Source organism: Papio anubis, chromosome 10, assembly GCF_008728515.1.
Source record: "Papio anubis isolate 15944 chromosome 10, Panubis1.0, whole genome shotgun sequence".
Classification (NCBI taxonomy): Eukaryota; Metazoa; Chordata; class Mammalia; order Primates; family Cercopithecidae; genus Papio; species Papio anubis.
In genome coordinates, this window is record NC_044985.1 from 56,859,190 (window position 1) to 56,882,061 (window position 22,872).

At 37.4% G+C, this 22,872-nt stretch overlaps 1 protein-coding gene across 5 annotated transcripts in view; it reads left to right on the forward strand.

The window, feature by feature from the left end:
• The window catches only part of MAP3K20 (mitogen-activated protein kinase kinase kinase 20), a 191,289-nt gene that overhangs the window by 97,003 nt on the left and 71,414 nt on the right, over window positions 1–22,872 (forward strand). For all 5 annotated transcript variants that reach the window (XM_003907619.5, XM_009182459.4, XM_009182455.4 and 2 more), the window contains 4 exons: window positions 7,850–7,951; window positions 12,961–13,026; window positions 16,590–16,618; window positions 16,734–16,871. In XM_003907619.5, the coding sequence (XP_003907668.1) occupies window positions 7,850–7,951; window positions 12,961–13,026; window positions 16,590–16,618; window positions 16,734–16,871 (335 nt within the window). The remainder of the gene's footprint in view (window positions 1–7,849; window positions 7,952–12,960; window positions 13,027–16,589; window positions 16,619–16,733; window positions 16,872–22,872) is intronic.

Sequence of the window (22,872 nt, forward strand, 5' to 3'; positions counted from 1 at the left end):
AAGTCAGATTTCTGATTTAAAGTTAAACCTTTCTTTGTCAACCCATATACCATGTGGCTCCTTTTTTCTGTGTCTATTGTATCTACTATTTTTTAACTAGTTATATTTACTTTTTAAATCTGAATCCAGTGTTCTGATCCTCGTTTGTGGCTGATATTATTCCTCCCTAAGAAAGTGTGATACTCCCAAGAGATTAGAAATTCTGTTTCTTGTTATATACTCTTGATGTTTAATGCTTTTTGAAAATATTTTTGGCCAACTAATGAGCTATTCATGAAGTGTTCTAGTTTCTTGAGGTGAGGGTGAATGCAAAAAAGGGGACTTGAGTGGTGATATGAAATTATTTTTCCAAATGTTTACTCTGAGTAGGAAGATATGAAACATTCTTAGCCAGCATATTTCCCCTAGGTCACCTCATCTAAAAGAGGGAGAAATAATCCAAGAAGTTCGCTTTCATTCAGTATTTGTATCACACTAACCAGTCCTTTATTTTATTCATCCCTTTAGCATTCTCTACTCATACTTGCAACTACCAAATTATTTAGTTAAATTGATTGTTTTTTTGTGGATCCATATCTCTTTCTCTGTAGAGCCAGTAAGAAAGCAACTGTTAACATTAAACATAAGAATTAAAACAACACAATTTCAGATTATGAGGTAGTAGTAGATTGTGAATTTATAGCTCTTATGAGACTGATTATTAAAGAGACCTGTTAGATGAGTTTTAGTGTTTTGAATGTATTGATTTGATATGTTTATCTTTGTTCCTAGAGATATTAGTTTTAATTAACTAAGTGCTATTTATGTGAGCCTTTCAACCTACCATCTACAGCTATGCTCTGTGCGTGGGTAGTAGAAAATATGACAACTGAGCCCAGTTTGGGAGTGAAGAGATCACATGGATTAGTGATGATGACACTTACTGTGCCACTGGAAATGAGCACAAATAAGTCTTAGTATGAGGCGGTTAACAGAGAAGCAAAGATAGGCAGGAAAACTGACCTTGATCACCCAGCCCCAGCCAGATACCCCTCTGTGAACCTCATCGTATTTATCAAATGGTGGAGGCTCTGAAGGAGGAAGCTTGGATGGCTTGAATCCATTCAATTTGAGGTCGTTTTTTTTGTTTTTTGTTTTTTGTTTTTTAATAGAAAAGGTTGTTGCAGCAGGCAGCTGTTGTCATTCATGCTGAGGGCTTGAAAGAATTATTTATCAGAGTGGTGGAATGGAATGAGCAATGGAATGGGAATTGTGAGATGTGAGATCTTGTCTTGATTCTGCCAGAGCTTCATAGATGGGTCACTGATGATCTCTCTCTGTCTGTTTTCTCATGTGAATGAAGGGACTAGAATACATGATCTCTGGGTGAGAGTATGTATGTATGTGTATAGTTGTGCATGTGTGTTTGCTGAAACTTTTTATCACAGACATATAAAACCTGCTAATCAGGGGACCTGGGGAAGAGACTAAGAGGCAGCTGCCAATTTATTTCCCATCGAAGGGAAATGAACATCTTTCTCCCAGATCTACAAAGAAATGGGGTGACAAGAAACTCAGACTCCAAAGCCAAAAGAAACAATAATGGATCATCTTTTCTTTTTTTCTTTTTCTTTTCTTTTTTTTTTTTTTTTTGAGACGGAGTCTTGCTCTGTTGCCAGGCAGCAGTGGTACGAGCTGGGCTCACTGCAACCTCCACCTCCTGGGTTCAAGCAATTCTCCTGCCTCAGCCTCCTGAGTAGTTGGGACTACAGGTGTGCGCCACCACGCCCAGCTAATTTTTGTGTTTTTAGTAGAGACGGGGCTTCACCATGTTGGCCAGGATGGTCTCGATCTCTTGACCTCATGATCTGCCTACCTCAGCCTCCCAAAGTGCTGGGATTACAGGTGTGAGCCACCACGCCCGGCCTGGATCATCTTTTCTTTGATCTTTGGAAACCTCTTCATTCTGTACTACTCCCATTATTTTATTTCTCTGTGTGTGTGTGTGTGTGTAAAACATAAATACATGAGGGCAGGGGGAGTTCCTGGGAGATGAAGGAAGGAGTTGTTAGGTACCAGACCATGTAGCTCTTTTGCAGCAAGCCAGATTGGAGAGGAACCCACACCCAAAGTATCTGGTAATCTAAGAATAAAAAAAGGGTGGCAGACTGGGTCCCAGGGTTCCAGAGAGAAGTGATTTAGGATCCCAGATGCCTGGAAATTGCTCTTTGTTGTCAGGGGCTGATCTCACCTCTTAAGTTACCTGTTCTGCGTTAGCCTCTATTACTTCTCTAAGAGAGGAGACTAGTTCTGCATCATTTCTCAGCAGGCCCAAATTCTCATTCAACCCAGCCAAGGAAAACATACTAATTTTTAAGTGCCCAATCTCATTTCCCTTAACTTGATCTTGATTTATTTTAAGCACAAATACATCTAATTTGCATGTTTTGATATTGTGCTGGTCTTTTTTTATTAGTCAATTAGAGACAAGTGTCACATTTTGTTGTAACACATTTCAGACATTTGCGTAAATTTATTTATTCTATTAGTTATAATCTAAATTAAGCTTGGTCTTGGTGACATTACAAAGAGATTTCATGGTAATGGTTTTGTTCCAACAAAACTGGTATTATGTTTACATTTTTCGAAGCCAGCTATTGTCACCGTAAAACTCAAAGGGAAGAATCATCTTATAAATGAAAAGGAAATGTTTGCTTAATGTGGTTCTTAATGACTTAAAAAAAAAAAAAGAAACAAATGCTTTATACTAAAATCCAGTAAACTACTTTCTTCAGAGAAGTGGTTTGAAAAGCATGTGACCATATGTGTATATAGTGAGTCCACAATTTCCAATGGGAAAACCAAAAGGATGAAAGAATTGAATGCTTATTTAAAATAGTTAATATGTTAGTTTAGCTATCCACATACCTAAAGATGATATTTTATATGAAATAAAGGTAATAATATTGCCTTTCTTGCAACTTCAGTCATGAAACCATTTTATTTAATGATGTATCTTTTTTATTATACTTTAAATTCTGGGATACGTGTGCAGAACGTGCAGGTTTGTTACATAGGTGTACACGTGCCATGGTGGTTTGCTGCACCCATCAACCCATTATCTACATTAGGTATTTTTCCTAATGCTATCCCTTCCCTAGCATTAAATAAAACCCCCCCACAAGCCCCGGTGTGTGATATTCCCCTCTCTGTGTCCATGTATTCTCATTGTTCAACTCCCACTTATGAGTGAGAACATGTGGTGTTTGATTTTCTGTTCCTGTGTTAGTTTGCTGAGAATGATGGTTTCCAATCTCATCCATGTCCCTGCAAAGGACATTAACTCATCCTTTTTGTGACTGCATAGTATTCCATGGTGTGTATGTGCCACATTTTCTTTATCCAGTCTGTCATTGATGGGCATTGACAGATCAATGGGTTGATTCCAAGTCATTGTTATTGTGAATAGTGCTGCAATAAACATACGTGTGTGTATGTCTTTATAGTAGAATGATTTATACTCCTTTGGGTATATACCCAGTAATGGGATTGCTGGGTCAAATGGTATTCCATGTCTTCATCATCATTAGAATGACTTTTTAAAGTTAACGTGGTTTTTGGAGTAGTGTCTTAACTATAGTATAAGATGTTTGAAGTATCATGGTTTGGGGAATCTCTGTATAATACTATCTCTGGATATTTATCTCAAGCTACAAGTACCCAATGGCATAACATTAGGATTGTTGAATATTTTAGTCCCATATGGTATATTTATAATCATAACTGACTGCTTTTCAAAGTGATCTTTAGAAGGCTCGTTTTCAGTGACATCCCGCAGTTGGAATTGAGAGCTTACAGTTCCAGGAATAATTGGCTCTGTGTTAAATTTTGTTACCCTTCCCTTATTTCCTCCCTCCCTTTTGTCTTATTCTTATAGGTGACCTTTATAAGCTTTGAAAAACTGGCTTTGATTGAGATCATCTCAGACTTATATATTTTTCCCTAAACAGTGTTTTGTTGTTCAAATAAAGTAATGGAGAGAGCATCTTAAAATATGAGGGATTTTAGAAGTTCCTGAATATAAGTTGACTCGTTCTTTTCTTAGGTATAATTTTACAGGACTACAGTTGCCATCTTTGTAATATGCACATGACTGTTTCAAGTGTAAACATATTTATCTTAAGAACTGTGTCGTGCCTAAGAGCCATTCATAGGGTGCCGCTTGTCTGTAAACTGGCCTACTTGTCCTTATGAATAATGAGGGCTGACTAAACTTGATTGAAACGTGAGGAACTTTGTGTTTGTAAAAGTTAGCAGTGTTTCTTATTTCAAGGGTTTTATGGCATTCTCTTGCTTATTCTATTAAACCTTTTATTCTTTAAACCTTACAGTGGGCCATATGTATGAAGTTTATAAAGTATTAATGATCTTAACCAAAACAAGAAAAAAAATTCCAAATGGTTCCCACTTCTGTACTGTTTTATCATCTCAAAAGTTTAAATAAGATGTTCTGCTGCCATTGTTTTTTTACTGTTCACTGTATTAGCACTTTCTCTGATGTGCTTTGGAGGCTGATCGATGAATTTCTTAGACATTTTGCTGGAATCAGTTTAAGGGTGTCTGACTAGATGGTGAACAGTAGACTGAGAGAATCTTCAAGTGACCACGTCATTGTTTTCTTGCTGTCTTTACTTGGTGATTAAGATACAATTCTTTTTAAAACCAAATGGCACTGGTTATCATATTTCCCAAATCAGAAATCTATTTTAGTTAATATTTTAAAGAAATACAAAGCCATAGCAAAAACCAAGGTTATTTTTACTACAGAGTGTTAATGGATATAAAGAGGTTAGCGAGACATAGCGTTTAATTAATGATGTTTATTTTCACTATATTTAATGAGTAGTACTTTTATCTCCTTTAAAGAAAAATAATGTTTATTGGTTAAAGGTAAGAAATGATAGACACCAATTTAATTTCAACATCTTTGACTATATTATAGACATTTACATATTTATGGTTTGGAAGATTTGATGTTGTCAAGAGGGCACTTCTCCCCATAATGATCTATAAATTCCACGCAATTCCTATCCAAATCCCAGCAGACTTTTTTTTAGAAATTAATAAGCCAATCCTAAAATGTATGTGGTAATGCAAAATAGTCAAACCAATTTTGAGAAAGAACTAACTTTGAGGACTTAGATTGCCTCATTTCAAAACTTACAAATCTGTAGTAATCAACCTAATACAATATTGGCATAATATCTACAGGGATGTAGACCAAAGGAACACAGTTAAAAGTCTAGGGAAAAAGCCTTACATTGATTGGCAATTGATTTTCATCAAAGATGCCAAGACAGTTAAGTAGGTAAAAGACAGTCTTTGATCGTTGAGACAATTAGAAATTCTTATGCCAGGGCCAGGTGCAGTGGCTCACGCCTGTAATTCCAGCACTGGGGAAGGCTGAGGCGAGAGGATCACTAGAGCCCAGGAGTTCAAGACCAGCCTGAGCAACATGGCAAAATCCCGTCTGTACAAAAAAAATTAGCTAGCGTGGTGATGTGCACCTGTAGTCCCAGCTACTAGAGAAGCTGAGGTGGGAGGATTGCTTGAGCCCAGAAGGTTGAGGCTTGCGGTGAGCCAAGAGTGTGCCACTGCACTCAAGCCTAGGCAACAGAGTGAGACCTTGTCTCAAAAATAAATTCATATGCCAAAGAAAAATTAGAGCCACACCTCAGACCATACATAAAAATGAACTCAAAATGGATAATAAGCCTAAGTATAAGGGTTAAACTATAAACTCTTAAAAGAAAAATAGGAGAAAATCTTCATGCTTTGGGGTTAGGCAGAGAGTTCTTACAAATGATACCAAAAGCACAGCCATAAAAGAAAGTTGATAAATTGGAATTTATAAAAATTAACAATTTCTGCTCTTTGAAAGATGATCTTAAGTGAATGAAAAGACAAATGACAAACTGGGAAAAAATATTTGCAAATCATATATATGACAGAGGACTTGTATCTAAAACTAAAAAAAAATTATTAGAACTCAATAAAACAACCCAACGTAAAAATGGACAAAAGATTTTAATAGTCATTTTGCTTAAAAATATATAAAAGGGGCTAATAGGCACATAAAAAGATGCCCAACTTCGTCAGTCACTAGGGAAATGCAAATTAAAAGCTCTGTGAGATACCACTAGTGTTATACCCACTACAATGGCCATAATCAAAACAACAGACAGTACTTCTGGGCACAGTCACATGCACCTGTAATCCCAGCTACTTGTGAGGCAGAGGGTGGCAGGGAAGGACCGCTTGACAACAGGAGTTTGAAGTTTGAGGTTAGCCTGGGCACCATAGCAAGACCCTTTTCTCAAAAAAAAAAAAAAAAAGACAATATCAAATGTTGGTGAGGATGTGGAGAAACTGAAACCCTCATACATTGCTGGCAGGAATATAAAAATAGTACAGCCTCTTTGGAAAACAGATTGATAGTTTCTTTAAAAGTTAGACATAAACTTACCATATGGCCCTGCAATATCAGTCCTGAAATCTACCCAAGAAAAATTAACATATTTACATACATAGACATGTACACAAATGTTCATAGGAGTATTATTCGTAATAGCCAAAAACTGGGAACAATCCAAATATCTATCAACTGGGGACTGAATAAATCAAATGTAGTATATCTGTACAACAGAATAGTATTCAGCAATAAAACTGAATGAAGTCTTCTTGTACACTTACCATTTGAGTGAACTTAGAAAACATTATGCGGCCAGGCGCAGTGGCTTAAGCCTATGATCCCAGCACTTTGGGAGGCTGAGACAGGTAGGATTGCTTGAGCTCAGGAGTTTGAGATTAGCCTAGACTCCATAGCAAGACCTCATCTCTACTGAAAAAAAAAAAAAAAAATCAGCCTCAGCATGGTGGTGTGTGCCTGTAGTCCCAGCTACTTGGGAGGCTGAGGTGGGAGGATTGCTTGAGCCTGGGAGGTGGAGGCCACAGTGAGCCAAGGTCAAGGCTGCAATAAGCTGTGATCACACCACTGCAGTCCAACCTGGGCAACAGAACGAGACCCTGACTCCAAAAAAATAGAAAGAAAAAAGACATTATGCTGAGGGAATGATGTCAGACACCAGGAACAATTTGTATGATTCTGTTTATATGAACTATCCAGAAAAGACACATTGCTAGAGAGAAGAAGCAGATTGTAGGGCTGGGGTGAGAGTGATGATTAACTGCAAACCGGCACAAGAGAACTGTTTGTAATGATGGAAAGGTTCTAAGACTGGATTGTGGTGGTGGTTGCCCAACTTTATGAATTTGCTAAAAATCATCCAATAATATACTTATTGCGGGTGAGTTTATGGTATGTAATTTATACTTCATTTTTAAAGGATTTTTCTCACTTTTTTGACCTTTTGTGCTTAAATTTTGAGAACTCTTCCAAGTCCTTATGTGGCAATGATTGATTTGTTTGCATTGTCATATAAGCTCTCTGATTTATGCATTTAATATCTATCTCAGAAGAATAACAATTTTTAAAGAAATATCTATTTACATACATACCTTTGTTTCAAATTTATTCTTCCAACACCTCTTCGTGTTTCTCAGTTCCAGCTAAATGGCTTTTGATTCTCAACTGAAGTTTACTATTCATTGTATGTTACTGGTCTTGTGTTTGACAGATATTTTTCAGGATGACATTAACTTTTAGAAACCATAGCATGGAATAATTTTGTATATACTTTTGATATCTTTTGGTAAATTCTTTAATGTATTTTCTCAATGAAAATATAAAGTCTTATTTCTGAAATGTACCTTGATTTTAATTATATGCTTATCTTTCCTTTTAAAATAGAATATGCTTCTCTGGGATCACTCTATGATTACATTAACAGTAATAGAAGTGAGGAGATGGATATGGATCACATTATGACCTGGGCCACTGATGTAGCCAAAGGTAATAATATTTGGTATATTCTTACAGAATTGGTGGGGTGCATTTTCCCCTCCTGAAATGGGGACTTACCATCAGAAAATGTTTTATTCTGTCTTTAGATGTTCTTTTTTCAGACCAAAAGTAGTAAGAATTCCAAAGCTGATTGTACGGATAACATTTTGGGTCATTGCCTTTCCACTCCTGAATTCCTTTTCTCTTTCTCTTTTCTCTACTTTATTTCTATCCATGAAATCTAGTTGTAGCTTCAGGGCAGACATGTTTGTCATGTTTTGTGATATTATAATTGACTAGCGTGCTTGACACATTAAATGGAAAAATCATAATTCTGTTGTTCTGAAAGTCTCTACTTAGACTCAGTATCCAGAAAACATTTATTGTAGAATTAGTTCTACTCATTTTGTGTATATAATATGCTAAAAATAGAAACCACTTGCAAAAAATAATTTTTATTTGTCCTGCCATCTAAAAGCAATTCAGATTTTATTTTACATTTAATGTAAACTTACTTAGGCATCGCTGTTGGAAATTAAATATTTTTAATACACCAAACCCCTAAACAAGGTCTTTTTTCTCATACATTCCTGCATAGATGAATGCTTTCTAAAGCAATTCAAACTTCATTTATTTTTATCTTTTTTTTTTCCATTTTCCTGACTGAACATTTCTGGGCTTTATTTATAACTGTCAGAGTTGCTTTGGAAACAACTTCATCTAAATAATGAACACTGATAGTTATATTTGTATTCTAGCAACCCCTTCAAAGTATGTCTGAATTTTCCTGGGGCAATTAACTCCTTTACATTTTACTACTCCATTCTCTACAAGCATCTCTTTACAAAGCAAATAGAACGTGATTTAGCACTCAGTAAGGGAAGCAACTCATGCGTTGATTTCACTGTGTGACTTCCAAAAGTAGTAGTGTTTCCTTTGGGGAATTGTCTATTTTAAGTTTCATCAACACCTACCAAATTCTTCAAATAGGGAAAGTGAAAAAAAATTTGAGTTTCATGCTGGATGCTGCTGCTGAATGATGCCTCATTACATTATAAAAATAATAAGCTCTGTGTTTAGGGTAGTGTACCTGAGACTTTAGCTATGTTAATTTGCTTAATTGTGTATTGATGCATCGGGCATCTCAAATCATGCGGAAACCTTCATATTCTTAAAGATATTTTCATGTAACATCGTAGAGACTTCTCTTCTTGTCAGTAGAACACAAGGACCAGCTCTCTGTAAGCAAGGTGATGTGCCTTGATTAGGAACTGCCTGCAACATTCTGGAAATACCCTTCAATAATGTAAATGCATATGTAGGTAGTCCTTAACTTACAGCATATCACCTTACATACATTTGCATTTAGGGTGCTCAGCCAGTTACAACCATGCCACTACTTATTGGCACTTAGAATAGATAGACAGCAAACAAATCAGCTAACATCAGTCACTCTGCTTCCTGCTGTGCTCTACTTAAGCATCCCTGGTTCCCAGTCTGGGAACCTCTTCTCCCTGCACCCCCTTAAGCACATGCCACATCATCCCGAGTGAGGGGTAAGTCTCTTGGCTCCACATCAGCTGAGTCATTCTTGGTGTTTTCTCGAGAGTGCTAGTGCTCTGCATCAGAAGGCAAGGAAGAGAAGGAATAGAATTAGGTAGCAAACTGGACCTGGTGCAGTGGCTCACGCCTATAATCCCAGCACTTTGGGAGGCCAAGGTGGGTGGGTCTCTTGAGGCCAGGAGTTTGAGGTCAGCCTGGCCAACAAGGCGAAACTCTGTCTCTACTAAAAATACAAAAAATTAGCTGGGCGTGGTGATGCACTACTCCCCTGTAGTCAACAACTTGGGAGGCTGAGGCACGAGAATCGCTCAAGCCCCAGAGGTTTGCAGTGAGCCAACATCAAGCCACTGCACTCCAGCCAGAGTGAGATTCAGTCTAGGAAAAAAAAAAAAAAGAATTAGATAGCAAACTGGCACCAGAGTTAAAAATAAGGAAGGAGAGGCCAGGCGCGGTGGCTCACGCCTGTAATCTCAGCACTTTGGGAAGCCAGGGAAGGCAGATCACCTAAGGTCAGGAGTTTGAGACCAGCCTGACTATCATGGAGAAACCCCATTTCTACTAAAAATACAAAATTAGCTGGGCATGGTGGTGGCACATGCCTGTAATCCCAGCTACTCGGGAGGCTAAGACAGAACAATCACTTGAACCCGGGAGGCAGAGGTTGTGGTGAGCCAAGATTGGGCCATTGCACTCCAGCCTGGGTGGCAGAGCGAGACTCCTCAAAAAAAAAAAAAAAAATAGGGAAGGAGAGAATGGGATTGGGTCCCCGATGGTGTCCAAAACTGCAGATTAATAAAATCCCTTTTGCCTGTCTGGCTAATGTGTTTCACCTCAGGTGAGAAGAGTGAGGCAGAGAAGAGGCTTGTATGTTTATGGACACAAGTAATACTTAACATTTTAAAAATCCTTTAAAGATGGCCCAAAAAAAAAACAAATCAGGGCTTTAGGAATGACTTCAGCTTTCTCTGATAAAGCTGTGTGTAGAACTTAAGAATTTAAGAGATTAAGTAGGAAGGCTTGATTTTTGTAGATTCTGTTTCAAATTCAGCTATGTACCTTTTGGGTTGACCTATGGTTGAATCCACTGGAGCAATGATATGTTGAGAAATCAAAAAATGAATAGTTTATTTTAAGTAAAGGTTGATTCATGTATTTTGAAATAGGCATTGCTCAGCATCATTGCTGTTGAGACAATATCTCCTCAAAGCAAAAAAGATTCTCTTCTTTCTGGATGTGAGGATAAATGGAGGGTGGACCAGCAAGTATATCTGAAATCGCTGCAAGTCAATCAGCAATGCTTAAAAGGAACAAAAGCAGATAAACTCCAATCCAGTCTCAAAATGGTCACTACTCATTCCAGTTCTCCCCAAAAGTCTCCTCAGTTATACCTGCCAACTCTTTTTCTTTTTCTTTTTCTTTTTTTTTTTTTGAGACGGAGTCTCGCTCTGTCACCCAGGCTGGAGTGCAGCGTCCGGATATCAGCTCACCGCAAGCTCCGCCTCCCGGGTTTACACCATTCTCCTGCCTCAGCCTCCAGAGTAGCTGGGACTACAGGCGCCCGCAACCTCGCCCGGCTAGTTTTTTGTATTTTTAGTAGAGACGGAGTTTCACCGTGTTAGCCAGGATGGTCTCGATCTCCTGACCTCGTGATCCGCCCATCTCGGCCTCCCAAAGTGCTGGGATTACAGGCTTGAGCCACCGCGCCCGGCCATATACCTGCCAACTCTTTTTCTAGGAAACCCTGAATGTACACCTGATGAAAGTATTTTTCAGCCTTCTTAATTGTTTGCAATAAAAATAAGGCAGAATTATAGATGGATCTACAAAAACATTAAATATAATTTTATGTGAGTGTGATGACTATTGTTTATATGAAATATTATTTAAATGTGTACTATGCACTGTACACAAAAACTTTATGGTACTTTTTGCTTATGATAATCTGCCATGAGGAAGAAAAGTGCCTATATTTAAAGCTTTTGTATTTGAGTCTTGTTTTTTGAAATCCTTACTTGTCAGCAAGTGTAGAAACTATCTCTACCAGTAATAGTAATTATACAGTTCCTACCTGAAAAATTATTAAGGAATTTGATTCTAAAGCAAGACAGAGGTAACTGTGAAATCCAGTCATATAGATTATTAAATGCTACCCAAGTTGTAGCTATTGAATTTTTGCGGTTTGAGGGATGTAGAACTTCGTATCAGAAGAGAAATTTCCTTTATCCCAGTTACATCTTATCTAAGATCACATAATTACTAATACTTGTGTTAACTTGACTCTTTTCAGTAATATCATTCGGTGATATCATTAAAAGGCAAGAGTTTAAATTTTTTTATTTTCTTTGTCCTTTCACGATTCTTCAATATACAATAATTAAAATAGTAGAAGAAGAAGAGATTTTAAAATTAACCTCTATAAAATTAAAATGTTCTATACACTTTAAAAAGCCAAAGCCTCTTATTAAATTAATTTCAATGTATTGTTCATTTTAAAAAGAAACCTGTTTGATTTGGAGGTGAGGGGGAGGCTGTTTCTGCCATTATTTAGAAAAGACAACTTGAGAAATAAAGAAGATATATTTTAGTAGAAAATCATCCTTTTTTTATTCTAAAGGGGTAGACAGTACATAAATACAGAAAGGGTCAAAAACTGCTAAGGTGGTAACCATAAAATATGTCTTTAAAGTATAATTTTTGACTCAAAATAATAAAACTCTGAAAAGCTTATATATACCCAATATACTGAAGTAATTGGATTTACATCCTAAATATGATGGAAAGAATTTTGGAGTATGTTGAAATACAGATTATCTCAAAGATTTATCCTTGTGAAAGGAATGAAATATTTTGTAACTACTATATACTTTTTTATCTGAAGATCATAAAATTATTTACTAACCATAACTAATCCTCCCAGTTCTCCCCACTGCTACTCCACATCCACTCCCAGGTCTTGTTGGAATGGGTACTGAGAAAATAAGCCAAGCTGCAGCTGGGTAACCATAGACATCCGGAACTTTGGTAACTGGACATCAGAATCTGCAGCTGGGTAACCGCAGACAACCAGATGAAAACCGCAAATTTTACTCAGAACTCTGGCAGATTTAGAAGGTAGTTGGTAGTGGAATACCTTAGTCATGGAGCACTCCTTTCAGTGGTTACTGTACTATTTTCACGCAGACTGCAGAAAATTAAGGTGTCCTTGTTAGGTATTTTAAGAAGTTAGCTTTACCCGCAGTCAAATTCCTAATCTCTAAGAGATTAAAGTTTATAAATTTGACTTCACATATACATGTTACTAATGTAGATATATTCTCTTCTCATTTTATCAGTCATGGAAGAATAAGACATGTGAATTAGTTTCTGCTCTTGAGTTCTTTGAAAAACTATGAAAGGTAATACTGATGTAATGTTGAAAAATATTAATAGGCCTTTCTTTCTTCTTGTGTGAAAAGGAATGCACTATTTACATATGGAGGCTCCTGTCAAGGTGATTCACAGAGACCTCAAGTCAAGAAACGGTAATGTAGTTATGTTTTTATTTTACCTATTTTATTACAAATTATATACACTTGCATGTAGAAATGAGCATCATGCTTTTACATATCTTTTGTAACCTACTATTGGACTCACTGCTGATACCATGGAAGCCTTTCTACTGTCAATAAATAACAAAATCCTTGATATTATTTGAGGAAGCTGCACAGCATTTCACTGTATAAATATAGCCCAGAATGTGGACATTTGAATTGTTTACATTTTTTCTCTGATAAGAAATGTTGGGCTTACTATTTCAGCCAAATTTTTCAAGACATCCCTAATTATTTCCCTAGAATCATTTTCTAAAAGAGATACTGCTGTGTCAAAGTGTGCAGTCATATATTTTTAGTCTTCTATTTTTAGGTGGCTTTGTGCACTATCAATTTTGAATTTTGTTCTTGTTGTGTCTGAATTGCATGGTGTAAATTGTTTGTCCCAGTCCTGCCTGTATTACCTGGAGTAGGGTGCAAAATGAGCCACATGTTTGGAAGTTTGGAAAGTAAAGGCTCTCTTTTTCTTCTTTCTCTTCTTCTCTACTTTCTAAAGTTTATTTATGGCCCTGTATTTTATAATTTGGAGGGTGAGCATTTTAAAATAACTTGCAGGATTAGACATTACCTTCAAGTAGGAGTGGTAACAGAATGCTTCTTCCGTTATGTCACTTCAGAGTTATCTGAGAAAGGCAGTAGGGTTATAGAACTAGCTAAAGTAAACACCAGAGTTTGCTACTATTTTGAATACCCTCGTATCAATTAATTATTTACATGCTTTCTAAATGCTCCCTCTCAGCAAGGAGGAAGAGAACTCTCTATTTTTAGGAGATCTTTAATTAAAATGAGTATATGCTAATAGTGTGATCCTTAGAACAGGTAGTGGTGATGACAAGTAGTGGAAGAGGACCAGGGAATGAATCGATCAGGTACCCTTGCACATGCCCCAGGACTGTGACGTTTGTGTGTGTGAGTGTGTGTGTGTTTAGCAGGGGGTGAAGAGATAGGGGCGGGGAGGGAAGTTATCGGGACCTGCCACTCATCAGTAGTCCAGGTTGGCCCACCAATTTAACCCTGTCTGATTGTCCTTTCCTCTTCTAGGCTATCACACATTCTTTGGTTCTTCTTAGACATAAGCTTCCTGGAACTAAGCACTTTTGATATATGGTCAGCTAACAGGAAGTCATTAGGAAATAATCTAGACTGTAGTAGAAAATACCAGTTTTATGAATTTGTAAATTTTCAGTTCATGATCAGAATTTCAATTTAACTATATTGTTGGACTTCAGTATATCTTAAATCTTCTACAAAAGAGGAATGACTAACTAAATTATGGATTTATCCATGCTATCATTATGAAGACTATATAACAATGGAGAATGTCCCCATTTTAAAAAGTTACAGTTATATGTGTTATAGTTACTAAATAGAAAAACACATACACTCATATTGAAAGAATACAGAACTAACTTATGGCAATTCTTTTTCCCTTGGAAAGGTAACCAGAGTTTCGCTTTCTGTGTTATGTTTTTTTTTTTTTTTTTTTGAGACGGAGTCTCGCTCTGTCGCCCAGGCTGGAGTGCAGTGGCCGGATCTTGGCTCACTGCAAGCTCCGCCTCCCAGGTTTACGCCATTCTCCTGCCTCAGCCTCCCGAGTAGCTGGGACTACAGGCGCCCGCCACCTCACCCGGCTAATTTTTTGTATTTTTTAGTAGAGACGGGGTTTCACCATGTTAGCCAGGATGGTCTCGATCTCCTGACCTCGTGATCCACCCGTCTTGGCCTCCCAAAGTGGTGTTATATATTTTTATAGTGGCAGTTTTTCTAATGAGCACTTGTTAATCTTATAATGAGAAAGCTGAATATAAAATTAATAATATTTACATTTCTATTTATAAAAGTTTATAGCTTAATACTTATAGTATCAGGTTTACCCTGAGGCAATTTTCAAATGTTATATCATACAAAGCTCATTTTCCCTCCTTGGTAAAATCATCAGTAACTCGTAAGTATTGATCATCTATCATGTTCAAGGCACTGCACGGTTTACAAAAGAAACATCTGAAACAGTTCTTCAGAACTTTATCCTTGGACTCATCTCCTCTTATGCTCTGATCTCTGCACTCCCATAAAAGCCCTATTTACATGTTAACACTCGAAAACAGATCTCAACTTCAAAACTATATATCTATCTGCTGATTAGACACATCCACATAGATATTTGTTAAGACCCTAAAATATATTATGTCCAAATTAATCTTTTCATTTTCTCACTACCCCCAAAAAATCATCCCTGCATTTCCTTTACCAAGTGGCAGTACTGTTTGCCCAAGCCAGAAATGAGATAAATAGTAGTTACTGTTTAAATCCAGAGCTCCTATTCTAACCATTAATCTGTATTGGTTCTTTATCTGATTTTATCCTTGAGTTCTCTTCCTTCTCCCCCAATAACCAGCCATTCATCAAGCCTAGGTGATCCTACATCGTAAATATTTTTTGACTCGGTCAACTTTTCTCCTGTCCTTTGCCACTGCCTTAGTACAGGCGTCCTCATCTGTCTCCTGGACCACAAAACCTTGAGTGCAAAGTGATCCCCTTGCCTCCAGGTCTATTCTTCTCTGACATAGTCTCCCCTCTGCAACTTTGCTCATTTCATTCCTCCACATAAAATTGTTCATTGGCTTTCTCTTTCTCACAAGGGCTTTTCTTGACCTGGCCCCTACCTTCCAAAATTGCCATGCCTTTTTTGTCTGCTCCTGAGTTTTTGCATAGACTCTCTCTTCGGCCTAGGAAACTGCTTTCCTCCCTCAGCTCTCCTCTTTCTGGTTAGCTCCTGTGTTTTTCAGGTTTTAGCATAAGCATCATTTCTTACAGGAAACTTCATCTGACCTCCCTTGACATAGATATCATTGTTCTTTGGCTCTATAGTTTGTTTGTTTCTCTCATCATGGAATCTATCCCACTTTGTTGTAGATGTTTATTTAATTGTCTCTCTAATAAGAATATAAACCCCCTGAGAGCAAAGACAGTGCCAGACTTGCTCACAGTCCTGTTCCACAGCATAGTACGTGGCCTTACCCACAGTAGCCTCAGCAAATATTTATTAAATGAATGAATGTATGAGCAAGTGAATGAATGAATATTCTCTCCACCTTTAACAAAAATCACTCAGTTGGGAGGAAACCCTACATATAATACGAAGTAGTAAAGCTAATGACTACCTCAGTGTCACATTGGCGGTATACGGGCAGAACCCAGGTAAAAATTTGGTTCTCCTAACTACTACTAATTTGTGCCTTTCTTATTGGACAGTACTGCATTTAGATAAAATAAATGTCTCAGAAGCCTTTTTAATCAGTACCTGATGGAATGAAGTTTTTGTTTTAATGTCAGCCCCCTTTTGCAGAATCCTCAATGCTGTAAATACATTGATTTCACCTTTCGTAATCCCATATTGAAGACAGAAATAGAAGTTTATGGTTTTTCCAGTAGAAAACAGCTCAAACCAATTAGATGATTGTCATAATTTATCCTTTTTTCTTTTTCTTTTTTAGTTGTTATAGCTGCTGATGGAGTATTGAAGGTAAGACTACTTCTTTCACTTTAAAAATTGTTAATTTCAGATGTAGATTTTTGTAACTAATAATTCCTTAATTAGCCAATAAGTAGAAAGTTGATACTGATTCCTGTCTCCTCAGATTTGTGACTTTGGTGCCTCTCGGTTCCATAACCATACAACACACATGTCCTTGGTTGGAACTTTCCCATGGATGGCTCCAGAAGTTATCCAAAGTCTCCCTGTGTCAGAAACTTGTGACACATATTCCTACGGTGTGGTGAGTTCATTTCTCATTTCTTGTTTACTAAAGGAAATACAAAAAGCAAACACTCTAGAGAAGAGGAGAGATACAGTTTAACATGGTTTTATTTTTATTTGAGACTGTACTGCTGGTGGAATGCCTGAAGCAGCACCACTGGAGAACGCTTCCTAGTTGCCAAAATGTTTAATCATTTTTAATCATCGGAGTTATTTTGTCCTGTGTTGAGAAGAAACCAACACCACTTACAAGCAACAAATTAAATGGAACCCGAGATAGTGTTGGGCTCCACTTTGCCTGAGAATTATTTTTTGCAGGGTGGTAATGTGACTGTAGACTATCTCTGTAATTTCAATGGAAATGTGGATCATTTGGAACAGGACTTCGTTGTAATGGATTACTTAAACAGTATAAAATCACCAATAGATCTGCCAAGCGAGTTAATTACCAGGAAACTTTTGAGTCTCAACTATTAAACTGATTCATCAATTTCTGAAAGTCCAGAAGAAAATGCACTTAGCACTTACCAGATGACTTTGTCCATGTCTGCTGCCAGTCTTAGAGTAGCAGTGACTATCTGAAGCATGACTCTAAGACATTACATAAGAATCACAGCAGAACCACATAGAGAATTGACTAATGTGGGGGTGGAGTGCTCAAGGAATGGAGACCACAGGAATGAATCAGTTAAGGAGCAGAAGCTCCTGGAGGAGGAATTTGGAGATGGGCCATTTCCTGAGGAACAGGTTATACCTGCATTATCAGAGAGAAGGAAGTGAGGAGTGGGAGAGTTCTTTGCTGGAGGAAGGAATTCATTTGTTGCCTTTTGTTGAGGATAAACTTTTCCCTAAAATGTTATGTATTCTTTAAAAAGTCCAGAATAGTTTTGGAATTCCCTATCTTTACATCTCATACTGCCCTGCTATTTATACTATTATACTGCCCTGCTATTTATACTATTACTTCCTAAAAGGGCATTTTCATAGTACTGGGTAAAGAAGCAGTCTGTTTTGGGTCCAAATCAGCATGCCTCTTCGTCCTGAACTTTGTGTTTTCTTACCGCAGGTGGTAGCCAATGACACAAGAAGAGATTCACGTTGTCAGACCTGGTTTTTTTTCTTTATTCAGTCTCTAGGTATTTAATGCTGGCTTCACAGGTTTTGAACTTGTTTCAGTGACTAGCTCTTTCTAAATCATAACACATCCTACGTATACCAAGTTAATAAAGATTAATTTTGTTAGCTATTGACAAAAATCACTTCAAGAATGAAATATATGTTTTTGGCTGAAGGCTAGAATTTTAAAGGTCAGAAGGCAACAATAATATCAGGCTTAATACCTGATACCCAAAAAAAGAAAAAACATCAATACCTGATATCCTTTGATTCTGGATATTTCTTAAGAATGAAGACTATAAGCTATTACAGACAGTGATCAAATATTTCTCATTGAAAAAAAGAAAAAACAAAATATAAGTTTCAGGGGAGACTAGCTTCTAAAACTAGTCTCCTATGTCAAATGTTACTACATTCTAACCACCATACATTCATCTGTGGGATATTCTGAAAATGGGGTATTTGTAGCAATTGAAGACTCTGTAAGATTGTTTTCTCTTGTGAAAGTACCTTCCTTCATTTATAACCAAACATTTATTTGAGTCACACACCATCTGAGGGTAATTTAAATTTTTCTTATCCTGCTTGTTGGGAATGGCGTCTCATTTTGTCCTGTAGAAATAGGAAAAAGCAAAGTTTTTCTAGAAAGGACTGGATAATATATTTTTTTGGCTTTGCGGGCCACTTACAGTCTCTGTTGCATAGTCTTCATAGATGCCATAGTTGGTTTTTTGTTTCTTACAACCCATCAAACATGAAAAAGCCACTCTGTATTCTGCAGCAGGCCATCGTTGCAGGCACCTCTACGGAGCAAGACGGCTTGGGAAGATGAGCAGCATGGCTTAGGAACATGGCTTGTTTAGTTACTGTTCCAGCTGACGGTACAGAGTGGCTCAGTAGGAGCCTAGCACTCCCACTCCTTTCATGTGCATGTGTGTATAAATGTATATAAACATGTATGTTGGTGTTCTATATATAGGTATGTTATATATATTTGTTATAGTTACTGTAGATGGTTATAGCTTTTAAATTGTTTGGCACATTTATATGAACTAGAAGACTTTTGAGGTTCATTTTTGCACTTATGAGTCCACACACATACAGTGCTTTTACTTTTAAAATTCTCCCCTAAGTCTTTGAATTTCCTTATCTCAAAAATTTTTGACCTTAAGACACAACTATACATAGAGTGAACTTTTGGTCTCAATATTATTTCATGTATGAAAACAAACTTTATGCTGCCTTCTTTCAGAGCCTTACAGTTGCCAGGGCTTTGGTGTGAAATGCACCCCTCTGCTTTTCCTGAGATGAAGTACAATCTTAGTACCAGTAGCCAAGCACAAATTCCTTTTCACACACAAACTGTAAAAGATGTTAAGAGGTGACTTCTGTTTGCAGAGCTTAGGATTTTTTTCCTGTATCATTTTAAAATCTCTTCATACATTCCACATTGACCCCATTTCTTAAACATAGTTTGAGTCAACCTTTCTGGAGCTACACATTTTCAGTGTTTTTTATTAAAAATCTCTTCACTTAAGAAACTATGCACCACATTTCAGTAGAAGGGCTTGAACACGTCTCTTTGTGGATTAGCTTTTCTCTCTGCTTGTGTGCTGACCCTACCTTTGCTTGGTTTGGTTTGGTTTGGTTTTGGAGGGATTTAACAAACGCTTAACAAACCATCCTATCGAGTAATTTCACTTACTGAAATAAACTCAACCACCAGCCACTGAGCATTTCCAGTGTTGCTCTGTATTTACACACTGGATGTTGCTCTGCAGAACCTGTCCGCCCCATCATGTGACGTGGAATATCAATTCTGCATTCAGACTACAGCCTTCCCTTACCTGGTGGAAACAGAAATGCTACTTCAGCAAGTCTGTTTTAAAACAGCTTCTGCTGTGTGACTATCTTGAAGAGAAAGGTTTGCTTGGAATGCTGGTTTGCCTCTCAGATAGTTGTGTCAGTAAATCCATTCAGAAAAGTATACAGATGCTAATTTAATTATAAACAAGAACTCAGGACTGTATATGTTGGTGCAAAAGCAATTGAAGTTTTGCCATTTAAAAGTAATGGCAAAAACTGCAATTACTTTTGCACCAACCTAGTATTTAATTCTGACCTCTTCTCATTCTGTTTGTTCTAAATAAACACCGTTAGTGAAAGAAAAAATACAAGGTATACTTTCCAGCGACTTTTTATTTAAACAATCACAGATTTTTTTTTTTTTTTTAATGAAGAAAGCATTATGTGTTCAAAGTAAATGTTATAGAAAAGAGCAGGTGAGGATAGTTGTTAAGGTTGGGACCATTTTAGTTTTAGAAGTTTGTGGTCCATAAACTTGGAAAATGATACCTATTTTAATTCAAAATGTGGTTATTTTGAATTTTTTATGTCTTTTCAAAAATAGGTGAGTAGCCAAGACTCCTTTGTCAGTAGGAGCATTTGTTTGCATTAAATATCCTATTGTTCACTGGGAGTCTTTTCTGTTCATTGAAACCCCCTCTGCACACGGCAGTCACACACAGATGAATAAGACCATTTTAAAAAAAGTTGTTTTTTTGAAATCCACCCAAAAAACTGCAATACATTTTTGGTTTTTGTTTTTCTAATTTTTTAGACTGCTGTAAGAATTTAGCCCCTACTACTTCTAAAACTACCAGCCCTCCCCAGGTTGATAAACCTTTGTTGCTTCTTAACAAATGGCAAGACTCACTAACCTTGTACTGCCTTAAAATAAATGTGCTGTGAATGCCAGAAGTGGATTTTATGATCCTTGCTCTTACGCTGGTAAACTTTGCTAGGCAGGCAATGGTTTCCCTCCATTTTATAAGAAATGAGATTTTTCTACCCTCTTATGAGAACTTCTCTTGGAGGACTGAACCAGGAAGAGTGTTTAGTACGTTATCCACAAAAAAGGAAAAGCAAAAATCACTGAAAGAATAAGCCTTCTGAGAACACAAGGCCTAGATATTCTTAAAAAAAAAAAAAAAAAAAAAAAGCTATTCTAATGACAATGCAGAAAGGATTACCTTCTCAGAAGCCTCTCAGCCAAAACCAGCCTTGAAAACAGAGTGGCTGAAGAGACAGCATGGCCGCCTGGCTTGTCTGTGAGCACTGTTCCAGAACAAGCTGGGCTCAGGTAATGGCTTTCTATTGTTTGGAAAAGAAAGGGCAGAAAAAGTACGCAGTCTTTTCCAAGTTTCTATTCTGTAAACTGAAAATAGAAATTTTCCTTGTGAGCATAGTTTAAATGTGAGGACGTCTCAATATAAAATGAGTCGGAAAATATTTTTAAGGTGAAAGATCACAATAATATTTGGCCTGAATCCCCATAACTGGTATTTTTAGGCATCATTTAATATATTTTTAAACCTTCAAGTGACTTCCTCAATAAAGTTACCTTTGTATGCCAAATGTCATTTTGTTTAGTGTAAAAAAAAAAAAGCTGGTGTCTTATACCACCTACTTTTTGATACATTCCCGAATCCAGGGAATTAATAAAAGGAAATCATGAGATGTGCTGATACTGGAATAAAACTAAAGACCTCATTTGGGCTTCAGGACATAGCGGCTAATGACGCCACCTCAGACACTTTTACTAACTCCCTCAGCTGTCGTAGCTCTTCAGAGACACAGAGGGAGTCAAATGAAACTGGCTTATTTTTTTCTTTATTTTTCACAGTTAGAACTCTCAGAGAAATATAACTTAAATTTTATTAGATTTTGGACATTTTCCAGCAGAATATTTTGGAATCAAGAATGACGTAAATGTTTTTCTGGTGTTATCCCCCAAAACTCTTGGTTTTGCAATTTACTTCACAAAATTCAGTGTGTGCATGTGTGCACACGTGCATCATACCTGCAGGCCAAACTCAGAAGGAAAGAGGCACCGCTCATCTGCGTGTTTCGGGGTCTGGAGCATTTGATTTATTGGAGGCTAACTCCCTGTTCCCATTCTCCTCAGGAATGCCACATCCATTAATTTACTTGCCCTTCATATCCTTTCCCCTCCCCAGCCCTAGCCCCCTGTGGAGTGGTAATTGCAGCCAATTGAGGGGCTCCATTTCCTGCTCAGCCCTCTTGCTGCCCGGCCTCCCTCCCTGTGTAGGTCAGGGTGATTGCATACCTGTTCTGGCTCTCACCCTTCCTTTACGTGTGGTGTTCACTAGAATTGTCCCCTTAAGGGATGCCCCTTACCTTTTCCTAATCACTTATGTGACTCAAATAGAATTATTCAGTAGCTCCTCTAAAGGAGTACCTTACACACTTGATTAAAAGCCCAAAGAGGCTTCAGTGAATTTTTTTCTCCTGCTTGAGCAGCATCTGCCAATTTCCCTGATTTTCCTGCTAATTATCTTCGTATTAGCCAGAATTCATTTACTATGTTATGGTTCGAATGAGACTGAGCCCTGGCTGAGGAAACAGTGGATATGGAGTGAAAGGTTTCTATGATTTGCTTGACTAGAGTATGTGTGCTCCATCTACATTCCTATTAGAAATGAGCTTTTGTTTTTAGAACAAGGGAAATCTGAGTCGAAGCCACTGGTTCTCTTCCTGCTTCTGCCAGGGCGCCATACCTAAGACAGGGCCTGTCGCATTCTCTCTAGTACTGCCACTTGCCCTTCACTCAAATTAAAAGGGGTCAAGAGCCTGACCTTCAGGGCGAGCCAGCAGGTTCATATTCTGGCTCTGTCACTGGATAACTGAGTGTCTTTGGGTAAGGTTTTTTTTTAACTTTTTAAATAGTTTCCTCACCTATAAAATGAAGGTAATATGTATCCAATAGGATTGCTATTAATCATGGTAATATGTGAAAAGGGTATCTGGAATATAATAAGTACTCAATAACTTGTAGTGGTTTTTATTATTAGGACTATTACTGATAAAATTAGAATTGTTTT